A 23255-nucleotide genomic window follows, 5' to 3' on the forward strand; every position below is an offset into this window, starting at 1 on the left:
GTGTTAAGATTTTGCTCGAAAGCTTGTCCCCCATCGCGACTTTATAAACCTGCTGCACGTTCACGCGCGACGAGTTATTCCTCTGTAACGCGCGCGGTTCCTGCGGGTATATAATGTGTATTTATGTATACATAGGTGTATTCTAAACGTGTACGTTCCACACATAAAATAAGTAGACGGGTGTGTATACATACAATATACATACGTATGTATATATAAATATGTACGTATAAAACGGCAATGTGAAAATCGTGAGGGCCAATGATCTACCCCCAGAGCGGACCTGCGCCGCCACATGAGGTCGTCGCGTCGCTGTTGGAGAGAAGTTGTTCCTTTCGACGACGGAAATAACGGTTATATACCGATGAGATAATGCGCGATCGTGATCGGCATAGCACGCATGTATAGCTCCTTAAGCCGAAGCAGCGGCTCCGCGACTTCGACAACCGCGATGATCTAAGCTCGGAAACCCCTCAAACGCCTCCTCCGTGTTTTCCATGTATTTATAACGCAACCGAACAACGCGACTTGTCCGCGAAGGGTCCGGTTAAAATAAAATCGCGCCGTTTCAGTTTCGGATTCGCATGGAATAAAATCCCACGCTTTAACATGCAGCGAAAAATTCATCCAAAGGATAAATAAGGTAGGGATCGAATGATAATTAGACGCGATAAACTTGTGCGATGGTTGAATAATAGATTAGGGTTAATATCGACGCGCTCTATTCGAACGCCGCGGTGAAGATAGGGATAGAGCGAGAGAGAGAGAGAGAGAGGGAGAGAGAGAGAGAGATTTCCTCCGTATCTTTACAAGATCGAAACAAACGACAATCGATTATGGAAACGACGTGTATACACCTATATAATCCGAGGGCGGATATCGAGTGACCTCCGTATACCGCAGCATCCCTAACAACACTTTTCCCATGGCACGCGGTGCTGCTGCTGCTGCTGCATGAATGCAGAAAATATGACACAACTCTGCCGTAACGTCGCGTACAACGATAATATGATGAAATATAGAACGGAGATCGTCCGATAGCTGGCTCGATTCGATGTCGTCTCCGATGCGTCGTCGTATCGTACGTATATACTCGTTCTATGCGCATATATGTCCGTAATACCTGTCCCTCCTTAAGATATTTGCACGAAGGCGAAACGCGGCGATTTTATCGAGACGATTTTCTACAAATTGGACGAAGAAATTGGCACCGAAATGCGAACAAAAAAAAAACCTAGAAAAACTCCTTGTTCGAAGACGGTCATTTTTGAGAAAGCCGATTAACGCAAATGGAAGATTTTTATGGGACTCGAAAACCAAATGAAATCAAATTCGCAAAATCAGAACCTGATGCAGGTGAGGCGCGGGATTTAGAGTAACCACTAAATATACTCTTGGGATTTTGTCCAAGATTCTATTCTCAATCGTGGGAGCTTTTCGAGCAACTCTATTCACGAATGAGTGATTTTCCTTTTTTTTTTTTTTTTTTTTTTTTTTTTTTTTCTAATTTTTTTCTCGGTAACTATGCGGTTTTAATGACGTTATAGTAACCGTCTGCATCGAATCGTATATGATATAGAAAAAATCGTATAGGCAAAGTAAAGATTTAATAATAACGCTCATTTGTTACACCTCCAGGCTTTGTTTTTTTCTCCTCAAACATTACCATTCAACTTCCAAAGGGTATACATACGAATACATTCGAAAGAGAAGAGGGGATTCTCGATAAAATAATTAGCTTTTTATTTCGATATCAAAGAAAAATTCGTGCATCCGGACCGCGTACCACATATACCTGCATTCGCATTAACGACACATCTATATATATATATATATCAACGATAATAAATAATCTTGTCACGCATTCAATTTCATTCAAAGCCGAGCTAAGTTCTACAAACATGATATGCGATTAAACGAAAAAAAAAAAAAACAGCGAAAATACAAAAAATAAATTTAATGAAACGAAATATAAAAGCGGACGGTTCTTAATCTCACGTTATAAATAATTGTGGATATATATATATATATATATATATATATATATATATATATATATATATATATATTCGCGTACATCTGGACGCGTTGTAAAATTACAAATGAACGACGGAAGAAAAAAAAAACTGTTCCTTTTGTAAAAATGTACAAGCCGGCTGTTCACACCCGTGCGAACATCTATACGATATTATTAAAGTCACGGGCTAATTACTATAATCGGTGTATAATTGAAGAAATTCAACTCGATCCAAAAATTTCACACAAGTTTCTCATCGTGTTTTATCGTATCACATTGTGTATAATACCGCGCGAAACGAACGGCGTACCATGTACGTGTATTTTACGAATTATTAAAATTTGTATTACAGTTATCAGTGTATACGCGAATTAACGAATAAAGAAAAATAAACATACATATAGAATCTCAATAGGTACAAGCCGACGAATCCCGATGCAGGTGAGATCGGTCGGCGGTAAGCAGCGCAAGTTATGTGGCATAAGGAAGGAGCTGCCGGTTGGTTGCACGTTTCACCACCTGTCAATCAAATGTTGATTGTTCGCTTGGGCAACGCGTGCAGATCGTAGCTATCGCGATCGTGATCGAGACCCGGAGAGTGAGTGCCCCCTGGGAACTGGGTCCGTTGAGTCTGACGTGTGACATCGGTATACGGAGGATCGTTATAGATCATATTTTCATGGAATAATAAACTCGTAGTTAAACTCGTATCAGCCGTACCGCGGACAGCGATACCCCGTTCGATTTACATTGTTATATCGACGTTAACAACGCGGGACGACCATTATTCTCGTCTGACGGCCGATGAAATTATGTGTATGAACATCTATTGGAATTACTGTACACTTCGTCGTCGCCATATCCGTTCCGTGTACGAATTCGTGATTTATACATTGTTCGGTTTCATCCGATCGAGGTTCGACGAGTGAGAATTTATTTCTTTTTAAATGTTCGTTTTGAAGATGAAAAAAAAAAAATCTTTAGTCAAAATGCATCGTTTAGGGTTTGTCTCTTTTCTTCAGCATGAAAAAAAAAGAGAATAATAATTCGTCTTTGTGCAGCGTAACTTTTCCACGGAAGTGTACGTACTACCTACCTACCATCGTACAAATAGATCCCATAGAGAGCGCGTAATTGCGGGTAATTAGTCATTTAGGAAGACGAGAAATACATAATACTTGCAATATAAATTGCACGTTGAGCGTACAGCTTAGAAAAGCTTTGTACGTACACCACGCGTACCTACGCGTGAATACGTGTACGTAGTTATAGAGAATCGTAGACAAGTTGCGAAGTGATGTATGAATAGAGGAATCCGCTGTTAATAATGCCCTTTGATTACGATTTCCGTTCCTTCGTGTCCATATTATTATGGTTATAGGTACATAAGTTTATTATACAAGATCGATTAACATCGCATATATATATATATATTGTACTTTGTACACCTTATACTTCTGTACGTGATCTCATTAGTTAACTGCATCGCCGTAACGTTTCAGCGTACGTTGGTTCGCAACATGAATCACAAGTAGATTCGCACCATGAGTTAGATGGCCGAGTCAATGCTCGGGATGATCTTGGTGTTTCGTTTAGATAATGTTCGAGTTTGAGGAACTCGTTATTATTATCGTCGGTCGTTTCGAGCTTTCGAAAGAACTGTAAATAATTAAAATTCATAAAGCGTGTCAAGAGTTGCAAAAAGCCGGATTTATTATCCGTTGTTTTTTCCACGTTGTTTTTTTTTTTTTTTTTGTTTGTTTGTTTTTTTGTTTTTTTTTTCGGTTGGTTCGCTCCGGTTGCCTCGCAGGTAAATTGTTAATGATCCTGACTCGAGGCTGCGAGTACGAGACTTCTGGATAATTCGTTTTGCCTAAGAGGTGTTCGGACATAGAGAATTGCTCCGAGACATAGCTCGTTTGTATAATGAGGTGAATTAAAGTCTCCGGTGCCTCCTTGATTGGAGGGTCGAGGCTAACGCTCGTGTTTGTTCGACCGGAAAGATTTCGGAACCGCCCAAAATATCCATCAAGGTTCACACCGCGTCCCGAGTAACTCGACTCTCGAAACAAAAAAAAAAACAAAAAAAAAAAAAAAACACGAAAATAAACGACAAAACTGAGAGGGGGGGGGGGGGGGAAGTGAAAAAAAAAACGAATAAAACAAATCAGTGCGTGAGAAGAGTACACCGGTTCGTGACACGACCTCATTATCGTCGTTTCGTTAGACCGATCGAGTTCGAACCACATCCCGCTAACATTCGTATACCGTTCTTGCGGTGTGTCTCTCCGACACAGCGTCTTCCTTCAGTTTCAGTCGTCCCCACCGACGATTCGGATAACGCAACGAATCTCTGTTATCCCGGTGTTTAAATACCAAGTTGTTCCCGCAGCGCGGCCCCCCACCGATATTTCACATCCCGGACGCGGCCTGTGACCTACCGTAGGAAAAACCCGAGCACCGCACGCCCAAGGATATGAGATCTTTTGGCGCGTTTATCCGGCACCGGGCATCCGAACGAACGAAACATGACAGTCATTATCGATCAGGTGTGTCGGAGGAATGCCCGATATCACCGCTGTATCCGTATTTGTGGTACGTCGAGGTACCCGCCGCGCACATCGCTGACGGGCTATTTTAACCCGCACCTGTGTAAGCTTCGAGACTTAATTATTTAATTACCGGCTTCGAAGGTCTTGGCACGTTGTGGTTAGAGTCAGACTCTGAGACGTGTGCAGCCTTCGTTGTATACGAAAGATCTAGGAACGTCGTTCGCTGTAATCGATTGGATTAGTTTCGTCGGGATAATAATCTTTCGAGATTCGATGTTCTTGTTGTATATATACCTCTGTATGCGGCTCGATTGTTTTGACGGACGTTTCTGAAATTTTTTTGTAAATAAATGTTGATTGTATCGCAATCGATCTCAGAGATCGGCTGTACGTTATTTCGTTGCGTTATGTTACGATATTCGGAAATATTTTTGGCGAGGTGTGTAAAAGAAATTTGTGAAAGTATCTCTGTAAAATAAGAAGATAAAAAATGAAAAAATGAAAAAAGAACAGAAAAGCGAAAGATAATGAAACGAATATATATGTAAGGTCTGTATTATCGTGGGGAGATTTGAGCGTGTTATACCGCGGGCGGAATCGCGGCGTGTGGAATCGACCGGCGGCGTGCTACTTGGATTGAAGCGATACGATGTTGTCTGGTTTATGCGTCAGTTACATCGCTTAATTAATACATAAGATCGGCGTAGCCGTCCTCCTGTCCGTCAGACCTCACGCTATCGCGAGATCGCTACGGCAGTTTTCTTTATAAAATCAAGTTTACGACTTAAAACGCAAAGGACGCTCATATTACACGCGGCGATCCCGGCCTACCTGTACGCATCTATCCCTCGATCCACCGACGATCCTGACCAACGTGAAACAAACCTCGAGATTGAAAGACGATTCAATGAAAACAGATCCGACTCTACGTCGTTTAATTTTAAACGAATGGGCCAACGATCGATAATAATCGCTGATGAGTATAGGCCCTACACGGCATTATCGATCATTTCCGACTGTCGTTAAACGTATGATAATGTTCACGAAATATACGGGAGGGTCCTTCTTTCGAAATCGCTCACGAGTTTCGTCAATTTTTCATTCGAAACTCGGGTGAAAATTCACTGAGATAATAAACATCGTAGCGATTTTCAAAATCGAATTGAGAGTCGTTCGTTCCGATACTCGAAACGTAACGGTAATTGAGTTTTTCGCATATTTACAAAAAGTGAAAACCAAGTGAAAACAAAGTAGATCCAAACTTGCGGTGGTGTTAATTCGAAAGAATATTTTGCAGAGGGACCGTTACTTTTTTATAAAAAAAGAGGCGTTACTCGTCCTCGGTATTTCTCGGCATTGGTCAAGGGTGAAGATCTCGATCGGTTGGTTGTATCCTTAGAATGTTGAGAAATCGCGAGTCGAGAACCGGAATTTAATAGTCCACCCTGGTCTAGACGGAGGATCCTGGTTCCCACGACCACGCCCTCCCCACCGCTACGGAGTCTTCGTCTTCGTCTTCGGCTCGACTCAATGATTCACCTCAACCGTCTACTATATACTTCTCCCCGAGAGTTTAGAAGCGCGGGCACGAGCTTCGCCGGTTTTAACGATCCTCAGATCCGGCCATTCGTTTGTCAAGGTGTTTCGCGAAGCATCCATCGCGCACGTGATGGAATAAAAGTAAAGAAAAAAAAAAAAAAAAAAAAAAAATTGATAAAAAAGAAAGGGAAACACAAGTTGGATGTGGTGAAACCACTTGGGAATGTATCAATCCGGATCTGGCGATGAAAAATAAGAAGAATTGAAAAAGAAATAAATAAGAGATTTCGTGAAAAGAAAAAAAACAAGTTACGCGGACTATTAATTATAACGTATACGTACACGTATACTATAGGTACGTACGTATATTTGGTTGGGATGAGGAGGAGACGATTGCGCGATGGTTTTCCTACCAAACTAGCGGCGTTTTGATGACTATACCATAATAGCGGTGGAACGAGTGATTTCCATTTCTGTATTTGAGAAAGGTGGAATAATTGTACGTTAGACAATGATTTTGGCAATAACGGATAATCGACGGTGGGAAATCGTTCCTCGACGATGTTAAATCTGCATTGAAAAAAGGACTTCGCGCGCCCATCTACCGCACAGGTACAAGAAAAGGCACGGTAATTTTCATTTTCACCATTCGCGTCGCGGAACTCAGGAATGCATTTCTAAATACACGTACACTTATCCTCGACAAACGCACCACTACGTAATCTCGTTAATTAACTCCTTTTTTAGAGAAAATTATTTATCGTTTGCTCGGTATCATAAACATTGTTGTTTTATTTCTCTCATGGGAGCACGATACAAGCCTACGTGGGGAACAATGCGTGTACCTAACCTGAACTTACACGTTACCTTGTTATGAATGAATCTTCGATACCGATCTCGATTGCCTCACAATGCACCGATTATCCCGGTCTTTTGTACAATTATTCCATCTATGCTTCAAAACACATCCGCCTATACTCGGCCGCGAGTCTCTACCTCGCGGTGCACCTTGCACTTCACGACTTGTATACTATATGTATGTACATCGGGGTCAGGTCGAACGTGAGAGAATCGAAAAATCATCGTCCATCGATCGGCGAAAATCCGGTCAGACGAGAAATATTTCCTCGAAATAATTCGATCGTAATCCGGGGCGATTCTGTGCGTAATTATTTCTCGGGATCTCAGATTCAATTTTTTCTCACTTACCTGTGTGGGTTCTTTTGTGCGCTTTCAGGTGAGAACTTTTAGTGTAAACTTTGTCACAACCTGCGACGTCGCAACGATGTACTTTGCGTCTTTTCAAAGCGTCACCGCATTCGCTCTCAACTCCTAAACCGCCGACATTTCCTCCTACGCCACCGACTCCTCCTCCGACACCCCCGTTTCCTCTGATTCCGGATCCCAGGCAAGCGGTCGGCGCTGGTCGCTTGTGAAATACTCTGTAAAAATAGAAGAAAAAATTCAACGTGAATTGTACGCTAATTTCAGATGTATACTTAATATCGGGCAATTATTTCCTTTGAAATTCGGTCGTAACACCGAAAGATTTCCATCGGGAAATAAGTTCAAGAAAGATCGTTCGCACGAGAAATAAAGTATAAGGTATTCTCAAATCGGGACGGAATCAAGATTATTTTAGAAACGGTTGGTTGCAATTTTTTTTTTTTTCTTCTTTCACATCAAAGAAAAAGACGCGATCTGGCTCCATTTGGGATGGGGTATTTTAGATTCCGGATGTGAAAATACAGGAAATTTCTAGATTCCATTGTCATGCGCCGGGCGAACGTAATAGAATCCAAGATAGTCCAAAGGAATTTCCTTTTCATCTTGGCTAGAATTCAATTTTTCATCAAATAAAAATTCAATCTCCGTGCGTTCGAAGATTAATAAATTTTCTAATACTGACGAACGATTCGCCGTCGATCGAACGACCGCGCAGTCTATATACCCATGTGTATTTACACGTGTACACCGATCTAATATATAAACCGAAACTATCCCCGGCTGAGTTGCAGGACTCATCCGACAACCGGCAATACAGAGACAATAACGGGAGCGTCTCCGGCATGGAAACACGAGAATTCCTCAGTTCGATATTATTATATATATATATATAAACGTGGATAACGTGGTAGGAAAATATTTTCAAATCTACATGTACACGTCTAGCCGCGGAATATTTTCTTCGAAGCGAAGAGAATCTGGGTGCTCGTCGTGCCGCAGGTCCCCATAATCCGACGGTTCAACCAGCCGTACGCGTCTACCGATATCCCAGAAGATATAATATGACCGTCGTTCGACCGTCGTTCACGAGGATCGATTTTACGATTCGAGGGAACACGTGGAATATAACCGAGTCTCGTCATATTCGAAATAACATAAAATGTCGCATTTTTCGCCCTTCTCTTCTCTGTGTCTCTCGTTTTTCGAACAATGCGCATTAACAGGTTCGAGGCGACGATGGGACGCGGAGACGTGATGAAATCACGAACGGTGTTCGTACGGGAAATTCGAACGTGGGTATAACCGAGGAGAAACGAAAAAAAACAAAGAAAAGGAAATCACGCATATGTGTAGATATAATTAATGGCGATCGACGAACGTTGTTGTACGCGTACAGTCGGACGAGTTTTTGAAAATTTCACCTCGAGATAAGCGCGGGCGTAACCGGGCGGCGAATAAGGGCGAGGGGGAACATAGAGGGGGAATTGAAGGAGATAAGATGCTTGACCAGCGGCTACCGTGTTGCGCATTGTCATCGTGTGCCTCCGATCTTATCGTATGAGATTCCGTTGCTTCTTAACAACGGCGACTCCGTACGGTAACCCGTGCGACAAAGATCTGTTGCGCGTCGGCAACGAAGCGACGTTGAAACACGTCCGTCCGTCCGTCCGTCCGTCCGTCCGGAAAAGTATACCGCAACCATGAACGCGACACCGCGGGTACTCCTTCGTCGCGGGGTGCCCAATTTAAATTCATATTCAAAGTTTCATTTTTGATCTCCTCTTTTTTTTTCGTCCCTCTTTCTCCGTTTCACTTTCGACTTTATTCTTTTCTCGACCGGCGGACACCGTGGGATCCGGAAACTATGGGAGCTCGAAAACTTGAAATCAAACTCGGATTGTAATTTTGAAAATAACGAAACCGAGGGTGAGAATATTCGAGAAATTTTGATTGTATTTGAAAAAAATTGTTCGAAATATTCGAGTGTGTCGGGCATGAATTTGCCCCACACATGCCTACGTACGTACGTACGTACGTACATATCCAGCGATAAAACGGCCGTTTCACTCGGACGTAGGTTTCGGAATAAGGCGGCGATTTGTCGTAAACTGTTGGCGGAGACGCGGAACTCCGTAGGGGGTATACACGAAACGCGTGGGCGTACCTACTTCGTAGCCGAGGTATTAATTTCCGTTTTGACGTTTCAATTTCGAAGTAAACAAGATAATACAGTTGTCAAATAGCACGAGAGCGAGACGGCCGTTCGGAGGAGTGAAAATTAATCGATCTATCGATCGTCGAGCCACGCGCGCGGCGAACTTACAAAACGGAATCAGGAGTCCCTCGAGTCCCTTGAATTCGGATTGGAAAATAGGTTCTCGTTATTTCCATTCCACGAAAAAGAAGGGAAGTTTATCGCGATCTGTGGGGAAAAATTGCGATCGCAGTCAGATTTACTTACAGAGATGCTTCTTTTATCCTCTGGAGGGTGAGGAGGGCTGCGGACGACGAGACGAGGACGGCATCCGGTGGTTCCGCTACGCACGCCGTCACCTCTCTCTCCCGTTCCCGTTCCCTCTCCCTCTCCCTCTCCCGTTCTCTCTCCCTCTCCCTCTCTCTCTCCCTTTCCCTCTGTCGTTCCCGTTCCCGTTGTTCCCTGTCTCTCTGTCTTTCCTTCTCCCGTTCCTTCTCTCGTTCTCTTTCCCGCTCCCGTTCCTGTTGTCTTTCCCTTTCTCTTTCCCGTTCCTTTTCCCGTTCTCTCTCCCGTTCCCGTTCCCGTTGCCGTTCCCTCTCCCTCTCTCTCTCCCTCGCTCTCTCCCGTTCCCGGTCTTTGACGATATCCCGCAACGGCAGGGGTGGAGATACTGAAAAATAGAAAATACAGTACCTGGGTTTAGAAAATGTGGATGAACGGAGGATCGGGACGGCACTCGATCGGTTAAACGCGCGTCAAAGGTAACTAACTAACCGACCATACGTAGCGTACGGGGATAGAAAAGAAACGCGTCGGATGTATTGCCGCGGTGATATAAAATCTTGGTGAATAAAGGAGATTCCACAAATCGTCAAAGACGGATGCTAGGGGTCAGCGACCCAGAAGCAAAACATGTCACGATCGCCCCACAAGTAGCGAGCGAGCCCTCGGCATTTTCCAACGCTTATGAATATTGTAATAGCCAATGCGAGATGCATGCGCGTCTCTTTATGCGGATATACGTGTGTATAGCTACCGCCGCCGTTGTTGTTGCCGCTCCCGCCGCCGTTCTCTGGCTACTGCGATTTCTTGTGCACGCGCGCGCAAAGCGACAAGCATGTTAAATACCCGTGACATTACTGTTACTAATTAAACTTGCATGAGCGCCAATACATCGCCGGTCAGAATTCGCGGAATGCGGGATACCGGGCGGAATTGCAGTTTCGCACGGAAATCTATTGAACTTCGAATCCAGCGGCATCGCGCGATCGCTCGCTACAGGGGCGTTCGATGGTTAATTTTAGCTCGTGCGCAAGAACCCGATCGTTTTCATTCGCGAGGGTCTCCTTTGATCGGTCGTTTAATGGACGTGAAATTCACATTTCTTTGCTACCTTGTTACATATATATATGTATATATATAAACCACCGCGCGCATCCCGCTACCTGAAAAGATATACGCGATTCGCGCCGGGAATATCCAATTACGCAACAAATCTCAGACCTCTTTTAACTATAACGTTTCTAATTAACCACCTCTTATTACATCTGATTCATTCTGCGCTAACGAACCGCGAAAAAACGCTAAATCTCACAGAGAATATCGTGTCCGAGGTGTTGACTGTAATTGTTTTTCACTTTTTTGAGGATCGCGACGTAAAGAAAAAAAAAAAAACACAAAAATGAAAAAAAAAAAAAAAAAAATGACCGAAGGTGAAAGAGCACGGTTGACCCGCGGACCGGGGTGACTCGGGCGAGGGGTGTTCGGGAATCGCGGTCGCGGAATCGCTTGAGGGCGAAAAAATTAATTCGGATTTCGGAGGGAGGTTATCACGGCGATGATATCGAGGTAGCGAAGTGCAGGTCGGAGGCGATTAGAGGGGGACTAACGAAGCGGGGTGGATAGCCGAGCGGAGGGCACTCCGGTTTAATCCGTCGAGTGGACGCGCGGCACGTCCGCGCGGGTATCATCGGTGGATTAGTAGCGGAGGCGAGGTAGAACAAGCGCACGATAAGTCGGCTTTGATCCTCCCCGCTAGCGGATCGAGTTGCGGAAGATGTGTGTATGTATATATATTTTTATTTTCTCGTCCTCGTCGTCTTTTTCCTTTCTTTCATTCCGTCCACTTATCTCTCGGCGGGCCTGTGGCTCGCGGGCCGGGGCCGGGTACGGGAAAATACGATCATTAATATCGCGTCTGATTATCCCTCAATTTGGCAAATCCGAAAAATCCACGGCGCGCACTGCCCATAAATCGGCGGATTAACCTCGTCGGTTAACGTTATCAATTACCTCCCCTACATCGGCATTGAACCGCGGCGCTAAGAGCGCGTTATTACCGGTAATACTCGGGGTTAAATTGAGTGGGAGAGTTGGTACGGCCAAGATTATAACGTTGGGGGTCAGCCACGCAGACAGAGCTGTCAGTTACTTTGACGACTCTCCGGATCTCCATTAGACGCAACCTTCCGACTTCCAACAACTAGACTCGTACGGAGTTAATGACCTTAACGAGAAATGTACGCGGCCGATGGCCATCGGGCAAAAATCATTCCGTATAGAGGTAATGAAAAAAAAAAAAGCAGAAAAAAACGAAAAAAACGAAAAAACAAAAAAACGACGACCAATTAGGGATGGGAAACACGAAATTATTACCTGTACGTACAACGTCTACGAGCCGTATCGCTGTATGTACGTACTCTCGACGAGAGGCCTCATTTCATCGGAGTATTAATAAAAAAAAGGGAAAATTTGGGATTGAATGTTTGTTTTTTTTTTTTCATCCGAATCGAGCGACATTCGTGAGAATCAGTTTCAGTTCCTATGCACATGTTTTATGGATATTCGGATCAGGACATAGCAGCTGCGACACCTCTAAAAATCGAACTTTATGTTCTTCGAGATTCGTGGGCGCGATTCGTGTCCGACTCACTTATAAACCCCGGGTATATCTAGCTGGCGAAAATAACACGTATCTCGGTATTCCGACACGTTGCTTGTACACGCCGCGGGAGTGAGTTAGCCGCCGAACGTTCCTGTCCGGAGGGGATGCGGGGGATGAGGAGGCCGTTTATATTCAAAATTATTCAATTCAGGTCATGTTTTACATAAGTCTCTGACCCGCGTATCTCGCCAAGGCGCCCCTACCCCACCCCTCTTCCTTCCTATCGTCCGACAAATCTCGGCAGGCTGGCTCGAAGAGTTTATAAACTTTCAACCTCGAAGTTCTTGACGAAGGGATTCCGTCCCCGGGGTCGGTTTTGCATTTTTTCGTTTTTTTCATTCCTCGTTTCGGGGGGATAGGGGCGGCGGGGGGGGGGGGGGGCAGATCCTCTCTCGGATTCGTCGGGGTGCCCTCGGACAAATGCGAGGTGTAAAAAACCGAAAACAAACAAAAAGAAAAAAAAGAAAAAGAGCAGCGAAATGAACGAGAACGCTGAAAAAAGTGAAATAAAAAAGCGGGACGACCGGGGGTCGAAACGAGAGCTATTTTTCAATAAATCATTGTTTACGAGCGTGATGATACGCAAGATAGGACGCGGCGTTGGTCGAAGTTACGGCAGCAGGCAGGGAACGTGTAAAAATTCCCCCCCCCCGCCCCTAGCCCCTAGCCCCTGAGACCCTACGGTTAAGGTAAGAGGCGTGAGAAACTCGATACTAATGACTACAGTGGTCAAGTTACGAGGCGCGCAGAAACTGACCGATACAATCTTTGCTAAGTACAATATAATATCCGTTCGTTCGGTTGGCACCTATACCGCTATAGCGGAAACGAAACGCCGTACCCTCGCTACGAGCAGACGACGTACGGAGAGAATAAAATGAGTGAGAGAACCGCGGAATTTTACTGACAACGAGAACCGGCGATCCGCCGGACGCGCCGCGCGTACATATATGTATGTAAGTCCGCCATTATAAATCACATCGGGATGAGCTCTGAAAACCCTTACGGTAGAAGATACTCGCGCCACTTCCGGGGCGAATCGTGTGCAAACGCACCGCACGCCCCCGGGCCAAGCTTTAAAACACTTCTACCCAAGGTGGATTCACGAGCGGCTCAAGGGCACCGAAAGACGTTAAAAGAGCGCCTGGACGCGCGTCGCCCGCGTAGCGGGACAAGGAAAATTTAGCGGAGAATCGAAGCATGTACGCGCGCTGCTACCGAGAGGCGCGCGGTTCTTCGCGCGGTCATGTACGAAAGCCCTCGAGTGCCGCGTTACATGCGGATGTAATACAGTGTGCGCAGCGCGTTCCGCACCGTCTTTTGTCCCTCGGGCGTTCCGCCACCCCGGAGACCGCAACAATTCGCTTCGCGGCGAAAAGAACAAACCTTTCCAGCGATTGAACGTTTGTTTTGTTGTTCATCGAAACGCATCGCGTGTCTCTCGTCCCACGGGACGGACGGGGGGGGGGGGGGGGGGGGGGGAAGGGGGGGGAAATAAGAAGAGGAAGAAGAGCTCGCGTGTCTTGTAATTTATTTTACCGTTTACTTTTTGACACCCACGAAGAGCGTAACGGCGAGGAAAGTTTACGTTTCGACGGTTCGCCCGCGGTACTAAACCGTCAGCCTTCGAAAGAGAAACGCGTGATCCGCAAGGACCGACGTTTCGAACGAACGCGTCGCTCGAGGTAACCGAAAACGTGGGGATCCCCGCGAGTTATCCGGTGTTACGGAAAAATCGTCTGCCGAAATTCGCCCCGAATCAATCCCCGCGTGTCCGTTCGTTCCGATCGGGTTCCTCGACCGGCCGCAGATTGAGTATGCGAAGTGCTCTCACAAATTGAGCGGATGTGCTCGAAAAATTCTGGGGGAATCGAAAGAGCGCGCGACACACCTAAGAAATGTCTTACGAACGACCGGCTCATTGGACGGAGAAATTTCTCCGTTGTTGTTCTCTCTTCGTACGTTTCTCGAACACCTCGAGGGCGTACTGTCGTCGCGCTGCGGGCTTACATACATATATGCGGTCGCTGACCAGACGAAAGCTCCATTGTTCCGCGAACAGCCACCGCTTGATAACCTTCGATAATAACGAAGTGCACGTAGCGCGCGGGTCAGGTACAATACGCGGGATGATCTTCGAGGCATCGAACACGCGCTGTAACAGCGAACGTAACAGGTGATACGCTCACGGTGCGACACGGTGGCGCAGGTTGCTGCACGCAGGGCGACGCGCTTTCCTGCGCTTTCGATATACAATGTACAGACGTACGGATGTCCGTGGTACCGTGTTCACGTACGTACGTACGTTATAATATGCGCGAGGGAATCAAACTCTCGGCGAACCACCGGGTGGGCAGCCGAGCCAACCGACGATCGTCTATCACCGTTCACAGATTTATCGCGGATCGGCACCTCGCGCTCCGCCCTCTCCCTCCCTCCCCCGTCCGCAATTTATACAGAGGTTTACTGTACGCGGGTATACGTATAAGGGGGTACGCGGTTAGCCACACGTCGGTAAATATAGTATCGTCGTACCCATTCGCACAGCTCTCGGCCGTAGTCATTGATGACGATTCTATTTCGCCTTGAAATTAATCAATCTTTCATCGTATTGTCGTTAGATTTTGGTGTCGATCGGTTTCTTTGATGTATACGCGATGTAACGTCACCGCATCTGATCGGTGACGTCCCCTATCGGCTGACGAATCGTTGAAAACCCTTCGAGCCTCGAAGTTTATTTTTCATTTCAACGACGAACAGCTTTTCTCAATTGCGAGAACAAATATCACGTCTTCTCCACATCGTTGATTTCTCTGTAACTCGAAACGGTGTCCTAAGGTCTTTCGAACTGAATTACCGATCGCGAAGTCTTCAACCCTGTCGACCCTGCGTAACGTGTGCGCTTTACGTAATAATGATGACAATGATAATAATAATAATAATGATAATGATAATAATAATAATATAATACATCGCACAGAGCTAGAGCTCGCAGGTGCACCGCGAGTGGGTGGTTGTGCGAGACGCGCGGGGAGCTTGGAGAGCGTCTGCGGAATGGCGAGGGATTCCCGACGCTAGGCTAATAAATTGCAATTTTTCCTAACACTCCGCATGCATCGTGCGTGGTCGTCGTTTCTGTTGGAGGTAAGGTGAGGTACGTGCACGTGGATACGGTTTTATTTGCCCCGCGCCACCGTGGCTACGTAGAATGTAAAATGGTCTTTAGCATCCGCCGTTCGCGTCGCCATTTTTCGCTATACCATTTTTATTGTGTCCTTTATTTTTATCCATTTTAATTTTCTGGTGTAATGAGAGATAATAAAAATCACGATTACAAGGATAATAAATTAGCGCGTACGACCTTATCGAGGCGTATAATTCATCGTGCCGTCACGTGTACCTCGCAGCAGCATCCCGCAGCAGAGGTTGGTGGTTTTCACGTAGGTTAGGTTATGGCTACGTGCGCACACGGCTATCATCGGATAGACGCGTCTCGACGAACCCTTTTACGCGTCGGAATCATTTGAAACTTTTAGAAACACGTTAGCTTCTCCTCTTATTGTGCTTAGCGAACAAACACACGACGTACACAGAGGAGATGCTATTCCTAGTGCCTTATACGAATTGTCCAGTTTGTTCGTATACCGCCTCGTAGCACCATTTCGCTATTATACCATCGTTGAATTATACGCGATTATTCTCTCCCATTGAGTTATCAACATCGAGAGGCTAATGGTTGATTATTTCCTCCCGTTTTCCAAGATTTTTTTTTCATTCTCCCTCCGCTCGCGGTTCGATTATTCGAGAGCGCGACGAACAAACTCGAAATCTCGCGTCGAACGGTATTATCGGCCCGGGACTATCGGCCAGGTGTTGTTTCTATTTCGCGAATAATAAATTCCCATGCCTATTCCGAGTCAGTGATACGAATGTTAATGAGTATTTTCTATTTTTCTTATCTTTTTCCATTTATCGTCGAGTGAACGATATAATTCATCGATTTATCCGCTATGCGAATAATAGCGCGTATAATATTACAAGTTTTACGGAATTATACTTACTATCCTGTTACAGGGTCCGATATACATACGTAATAATGTGGTATACCTCCGTCGAATAAGCGGGTTGTAATTTTTAGCGGCTGGCATTCGCAAATCTTGCCTATATCGCGAACTTCTATACGGGTTGGCTAGCTCGGCAATAACGCCAAAACAGTTGATACTACATTAATAGGTAGTTAAGGAATAAATAGCCAGACCACGGTCCTTAATGGGTATCAATTTCCATCCATCCATTACCGTTGCCAAAGACAGAAATCCTTATAGTCGTTCCGTGTGTACCGACTGCGAGCTAACCAACGTCAGCGAAATCGAGATAGTTTTCTACGTTGTAGGTATACTAAAATTATCGGACCTCCGCCGTGCCGCGACTCCGAGTTACGTTCAAAGTTTTCCTTCTTCTTTTTTTTTTTCTTTCATCTCCAGAAAAACGAATTCGCCAAGCGAATAACCCGATCGACGACGCGTCGCGATTGTTCGACAGTTTTTTCCATCGTAGCGTTCCCCTTCGTTCTTCTTTTTCTTTTTTTTTTTTTTTTTTCTTCTCTCTCGATTCTATTATTTTTTCTCGTTGGTCGCAGAAGAATTTACTACGTCTCGTAGCCACGTCGGTTCTAGGGGGATATACGTTGCGTAACACAGACGAGGACTAAAAGCGTGCCGTAGTTATTCCAGGTGGCTAACGAGGTGTGCAATATGGGTGCGGGGTAATTAATTAACCACACGGAAAAGGAGGCGAACGCACGTCGAAACCGTACAACCAATGAGACGATGTACCAACCGCACTCGTATGGCCGTGTGGGGTAAAAAGAACTTTCTCGAAACGATCGATCCAACGGGTTTTAACGATCGTATACGTGAACTCGCCGAAGCTTTTAACACCTCTAATCTCGAGGGGGTTACTCAACTTTACGGTATAAAATTTCATCGGTCCACAAATCACGGGCGCGTACGCGCGGCAATAACCTCCTCCGTGACCTTGATCTTTACGAGCGCGGTGACCGCCCTTCGTATATTAAACACGGAGTAACCCGTTTCTCCCCTTCGTAGCGTATTAGCGAGCGAGTAAGAACCAACCGCTCGCAGCAGATATTAACAAGCGGCGACAAAAAATAAGGGCGGGGGGGGGGGGGGGGGGGGGGGAGAAAAAGGAAAAACCAACGAACGGAGAAAGAAAAAAAAAGAAAGAAAATGAGGAACGGCGCAACGCGTATGCGATCGTGTTATATTTAGTTTACAGCAGCCGAAGAACCGTCGTTTCGTTCTCGATGGCATAGGCAGGCAGACCGACCGAGCGAAATGCAATGTTTGTACATTTTACGATGTATGAAAGGGTGTTCCGAGTGTGACTCGAACAACTACTCATAAATATATTACCGAAGGTTACGGAGGTTGGTCGGGTACATTTCTCTTCTTACATCCGAGTCGAGTTCACTCGTAAATTGTGTGTAGAAAAGTCGACAATAAAAGCAACCGCGCCGCCGCCTGTATAATCCCCCAGCTTGGCAGTCGTCTGTCCCCTTTACATGTTGGGAACATTGAAACGACGGTCGGCACAACGTTATTATACGAGCGAGAACACTGTGTACCTATCCGCGAACGGTATTATGAAACCGGATGATGCATCGCGATCCTCAAGGGTCCAGTTTCCGCGCGAGAGCGGCGCTTACTCTTTGATGAAAGCGCGACGCGCGACGCTTTTTTTTTTTTTTACTTCTGTACGTTAAAACGTCGCATCGACGCCCGATCAGAAGGGGTGGCCCGCCCACTCTGTTTCCAAACGCGGGGGCGATCGCCGTTCGAGCGGAACGTCCTACGAATATTCAATCCGTCGCGTCGCGGTCTCCCGATATCCCCGCGCGTCCTCGTTCTTCGGCGAGAACCTCCGATCCCAAAGAGGGTGGCGCGGTAGGCCGAGGCGACTATGGTCGATCAGGACTCTTCCTCATACTTTCTTCCGGCTCCCAAAGCCGTGATTTAAACCGTGACGTCATGACGTCGGATGCTGCCTCCGGGGTATATCTGATTATACGGTCTTACGGCGCGTTTGAACTCATTGTCAGCGCTGTTCTTCGTATCGTAGATCGAATAGGCTGAATTATTCACTGGTCATTTATTTTTTTCATCGCCTCTTCGAACGAGTTCGAATTTCACGGGGAAAATCTCGCCACGCGCACCGTTGGCGGCCCACTCTCAACGGAGTTTTTCCACTCGAATTTTCTTCTCGATTTTTTCGAGATTTGTCAACGTTTTTAGCGAAACCGTGCTGATTATGCAGCCAGGAACGCATGGAAAGATGGTAGGTAGGTAGGTAGGTACATTCGAATATCGTGATACATGAGTATATATGTATAGAAATACAGGAGGAATGAATACATTAAACGGTGATGGACATCGGGTAAGTTTTTTCAAAGTTTTGCATATTTCGAACAGCCGCGGTGGACAACGCGGCAACTCGTTTGTCTCTTCTAGTGATAAATCTCGAAGATTGATTCTCGGTTGCCGAAGCTCATTGTCGGACGTATGCGGATCAAGCATGCGAAATTCATTGGGATTCGCTAGCCGCTTGTCAGTGATGAGAAACGTGCTTGATGCATCGCCGCTAAATGGCGTACGACGATATCCGCGCTCCCATATACCTCGGGGTCGATAAATCATTTTGTTTGTTTCCGAATAAAAAAAAAAAAAATAAAAATAAAAAAACAAAAATAAATCACCGTAACTGCGGTGAAAATCGAGACGCACCGAAAGACGAGATTGCGCATGGGAACCTTTATTCTGTGACAAAAGATAAAAAGTTCATTTTTTTTTTTTATTCGTCACTGAAATCCCATCGAATGGAACGAAATGAAACGCGGACTCCTAGACGCGCTACGAGACGGTTACTAACGATAAGGAGTTCGCCGATCTCATTTCAACAACATCGGTCAGACGCGAGCTATCCGACAATGGAAAAGTTCAGCGTGAACTGATTGGTTACAGCCGAGGAAAAAAAGGTCCGAATGTCAAGAATTCCGAGAGTGTGAGACTACCGATTGGATATTCCGTTCTCATGATTTTTCAGCTCCTCCAAAATATACCCGCGTCGAAGGGAACTGGGTATAATCTATTTCCTCCGACGGTCGACAGGTAAAATTACCGGTCTACCGATGAAGCAGCGAGATAATTTCGAAAATTTTAGAATCTAACGCATTGAGGCTAAAACGCGAGCAATGATTATATCTCTTAAATCATAATATACAACAGTATTTAACGAACTATTTTTGATGAAATTTTTGGTCAATCAATTTGTAAATAATGATATATTCAATTGATATTCGTGAAAATCATATGTAATAGCATAAATTAATTATTGAAAATGAAAAGAACATTTTTCTAAATCATTGCACCGGTAGTGTTCGGATATTTCGTCACGTATGATCGCTAACTTCTGAAGTTATGCATGCAGAATTGGGAAGCAATATAAACGCTTCATGAAGTAGCTGTCCAGTATATAACGTCAACGATTGAAACGGACGTCTTCGGCACAGCGGCGTTCGCGAACGCCATTGAATATTTACGACGCATGATTATACAGCAATCAGGCTATGGTCGATCATCGATGACGTTGGCTCACACGAGAATCTCGAGAGTACGTCGTAACGATATTTATTTCTATTCACAAAGAAATATTTCATCCAAATCGATTGGAGGACGAGTTTTCATATTTTCGGTGATCATGAAAACCCGCGAACAGCTGGTATATCGTTAGTCACCGGATCGTTGCAGCATCTCCGTAGATCCGCGTACGACTTGTAAAACCTCGACGGCTGGGAACCTTCCCGAGTAGGATTACAATCAATTACCGCGCGCACCGCGAATGCTAATCCCTGTGACTGGCGTCTACGGCGTTCGGGAAACAGTAAATTCCGCATCTGCGATCGCACGTCGGATATCGTAACGAGTTAAAACGGGGCGTTAGCGTAGGTCGAGTCGCGTTTATGCCGCAGCGATATTGTCGCGGTTCGTAAACTGCGCGTGTATTTTTTCATATCGCCGAATTCGAACGGATTTTCATTTTCAACGAGTCGGGTAGACCGAGAGCTGACTCGAGTTGCGTCCGATGGAAGCGCGTGTGTTTTGCGGGGCTCGGTGATTCGCCAGGAACGACGTGGTCGTCGTATTTCCGCGTAATTCCCATCGAAATAAATTGATGCACAACGATGAGGATATAGAAAGAGTCCGTCCGACCGGACGACGATTTCAGTTTTCGATATCCGTTGTTCGGCTGGTTTGTTTCTGTTGATATTGTTTGTTTTTTTTTTTTTTGTCGCCTAATTGGCCGAACAGTCGCGGTTACCTTAAGGCTATAACACAATGACACAGCTGCAGTATTTCCCAGTCGATACTTGTTGCACAAGAACGTCTTGTTCAAGGCTGCGGCGTTGCTTGTTTCCACTGGAATATTTTAACTTATTTTCTATAAAAGGCAGGCTAAGCGCTCTTAGCGTAGAACGTGAGCCTATCGCATCTACACGACGGGGACAAAGTCAATTCAATCACGCGTTCAAAGATACTTTCCGCGAGGCTACCGCAACCGCCGCTGCTACCGACGACGTTCTTCAGTTACTCTTATTTACTACGCAAGCTTATTTATCTAAAGGTTTTTTTTTGTTTTTTTTTTCTTTTGTTTTTCAGCGCAGATATCACGCACTTTTATACACGTGCAACGACTCACCCTGTGCAGCTGGACGAACGGTGGCAAAGGAGAGAAGAAGAAAAAAAAAAAAGGAATAAAGAACATTCGAATAAACGAGTCAATCGAACAACCACGGTTCGTTAAGCGACGCGAATTCTGAACCGAAATTCGGACGGAGGTGGCCAAAATGAAATTCCAAACGAAGCGAATTTATTATTGCTCAATAGCCGTCGGGGTTGTTCGTTATTAGGATCTGAGCGATTAGCGGGAACGTTGGGCAATATCGGTGTAGAAACCAGATAAGGATCTTCGAGTGTACACAAGCGAGGGAAATAATGACCCGATAAACGAATGAGAAAAATGTCGACGCTCCGAGAGGAACGGAAGATGTGAAATACGAGATGTACCAGTTCGATTTTCTCGCGGATCGTCCGTAACGTAGTGAACGGCGACGGTGTACGTAACTAAAGTCCTTGAAGATGATCGAGTCGTTGTACGTATCGACGATCCGCACCACGTCCTCGCCGACTCAAGGGGACGCAACGATCCCTGCAGGATATGCATTAGAGTCCGTCCATTTCGATCGGCTTTCAGAAAAATGTCGCCGATCGATGAATTTTGGAAAACTGATGGCAAGTGTAACGGGAAACGAAGCGAATCCGGTAAAGCTGGAACCGGAGTAGCTAACCGTCGATCAAATCCACCGAATGTGCGACTGTCCTGGCATCGAGGTCCGATCGGATTCTGAAAATTCTCACGGCTGCCATTTGAAAGTATGTACACGCGTCTCTGCTAACGCGGCAGCTCTTCGTATCGCGAATCCAGGGAATAGTAGGGAAACGAAGCGATCGAGCGAACAAGAAGTTATTTAGCTCCAGATATCGCGCGCGTATATATATATATACATATATATATTTCTATACGCGTACAACATTTTGCGAAATCATAGCCCGTACGTAAGCTATCCCATAGGTGAACTCGCACGCGGATATGATCGCCACGTGTGCGCGTCGGCAGCTGCCGGCGCGTTTCGCGGATGCAAATATCTCTAGGCGAGGTGAATCCGCGATGGGAACGCCGAGCGCGGAGAACGATCGCCCCCCCCCCCCCCCCCCCCCCGCAATCCTCGCGTCCCGCAAGTGCATTTCGACAGAACTGGACTGTCCGACGGAAATTCCGCGTACACGCGAGCGCGTGCAGGCTACCCGTCGGTAAAACGACGTTATCGTTAAACGACCAGCGAGTTACGGCTCGGTCATTAGCGCGAATTCTGACACGGAGAACGAATCACTTTGGTGTATAACACGTATATATATAGTAGTTAGTGATCCGGTTAAACGTTTTCGAGTTACACGTTAAATACTCGCGGCTATATGGTGGTATCTCATTGTTGGTTAAACTAATTTGTAATTAGAAAGGCAGGAGAAGTGAGGCGAAGTCGAAAACGAAGTCGGAGCCGAAGGCGAATGGCAGAAAATTGCGGGACTCGAGTTGCGCGTCTTACCGCAGTTGGCAGTCGGATGACAGGGAGCGTCGCGAGTACCGAGAGAGTCGGTCGGTCGGTCGGTCGGTCGGTCGGTTGCGCTGGTATACGTGTAGTAATAAAAGGCGAACCGTAAAGCGGAACACGTTGAAAAAGTTTAGCCGCGTTCGCAATCAGCTCATCGTAAGATAGGTGGGGTACCCCGTAACCGCGCGTCGTTGATGACGTAACGCATGCCGCGGCCGAGGAGGGTCTTGATGCGGACGTACCGTACGTACCGTACGTACGTCGGGGCTGAGCCGAGGCTATTATGCAAATTAATGTTAATTAAAATCAAACAGAAATCATACTTGATGGTCGTTTGTTGGAACGAGGGAGGGCTCCGGCTGCAGGGTGATTATTAAGGACTGTCAAACCGCCGAGGACGTGTAACGCGCGTTAGCGGTTGTTTTTTTTTTTGAACGATGCGAGGCCTAATTTGTTCCGATGCGCGATCCTCCTCGATATTATATTATATCGGCGTAATCGGTACAAAAAGTAATTGAACTTCGATGCAATAATTA

The 23255-nt window shown here is 45.8% G+C and overlaps 1 protein-coding gene across 3 annotated transcripts in view; it reads right to left on the bottom strand.

The window, feature by feature from the left end:
- LOC105692785 (putative uncharacterized protein DDB_G0271982) overlaps positions 1 to 23255 on the bottom strand; it is a 253124-nt gene that overhangs the window by 7845 nt on the left and 222024 nt on the right. For all 3 annotated transcript variants that reach the window (XM_048652535.1, XM_025747116.2, XM_048652529.1), the window contains 2 exons: positions 9797 to 10199; positions 7318 to 7550 (listed from right to left, as the gene is read on the bottom strand). In XM_048652535.1, coding sequence (XP_048508492.1) covers positions 7318 to 7550; positions 9797 to 10199 — 636 coding nt within the window. The remainder of the gene's footprint in view (positions 1 to 7317; positions 7551 to 9796; positions 10200 to 23255) is intronic.

Source organism: Athalia rosae, chromosome 1, assembly GCF_917208135.1.
Source record: "Athalia rosae chromosome 1, iyAthRosa1.1, whole genome shotgun sequence".
NCBI classification, from domain to species: Eukaryota; Metazoa; Arthropoda; class Insecta; order Hymenoptera; family Athaliidae; genus Athalia; species Athalia rosae.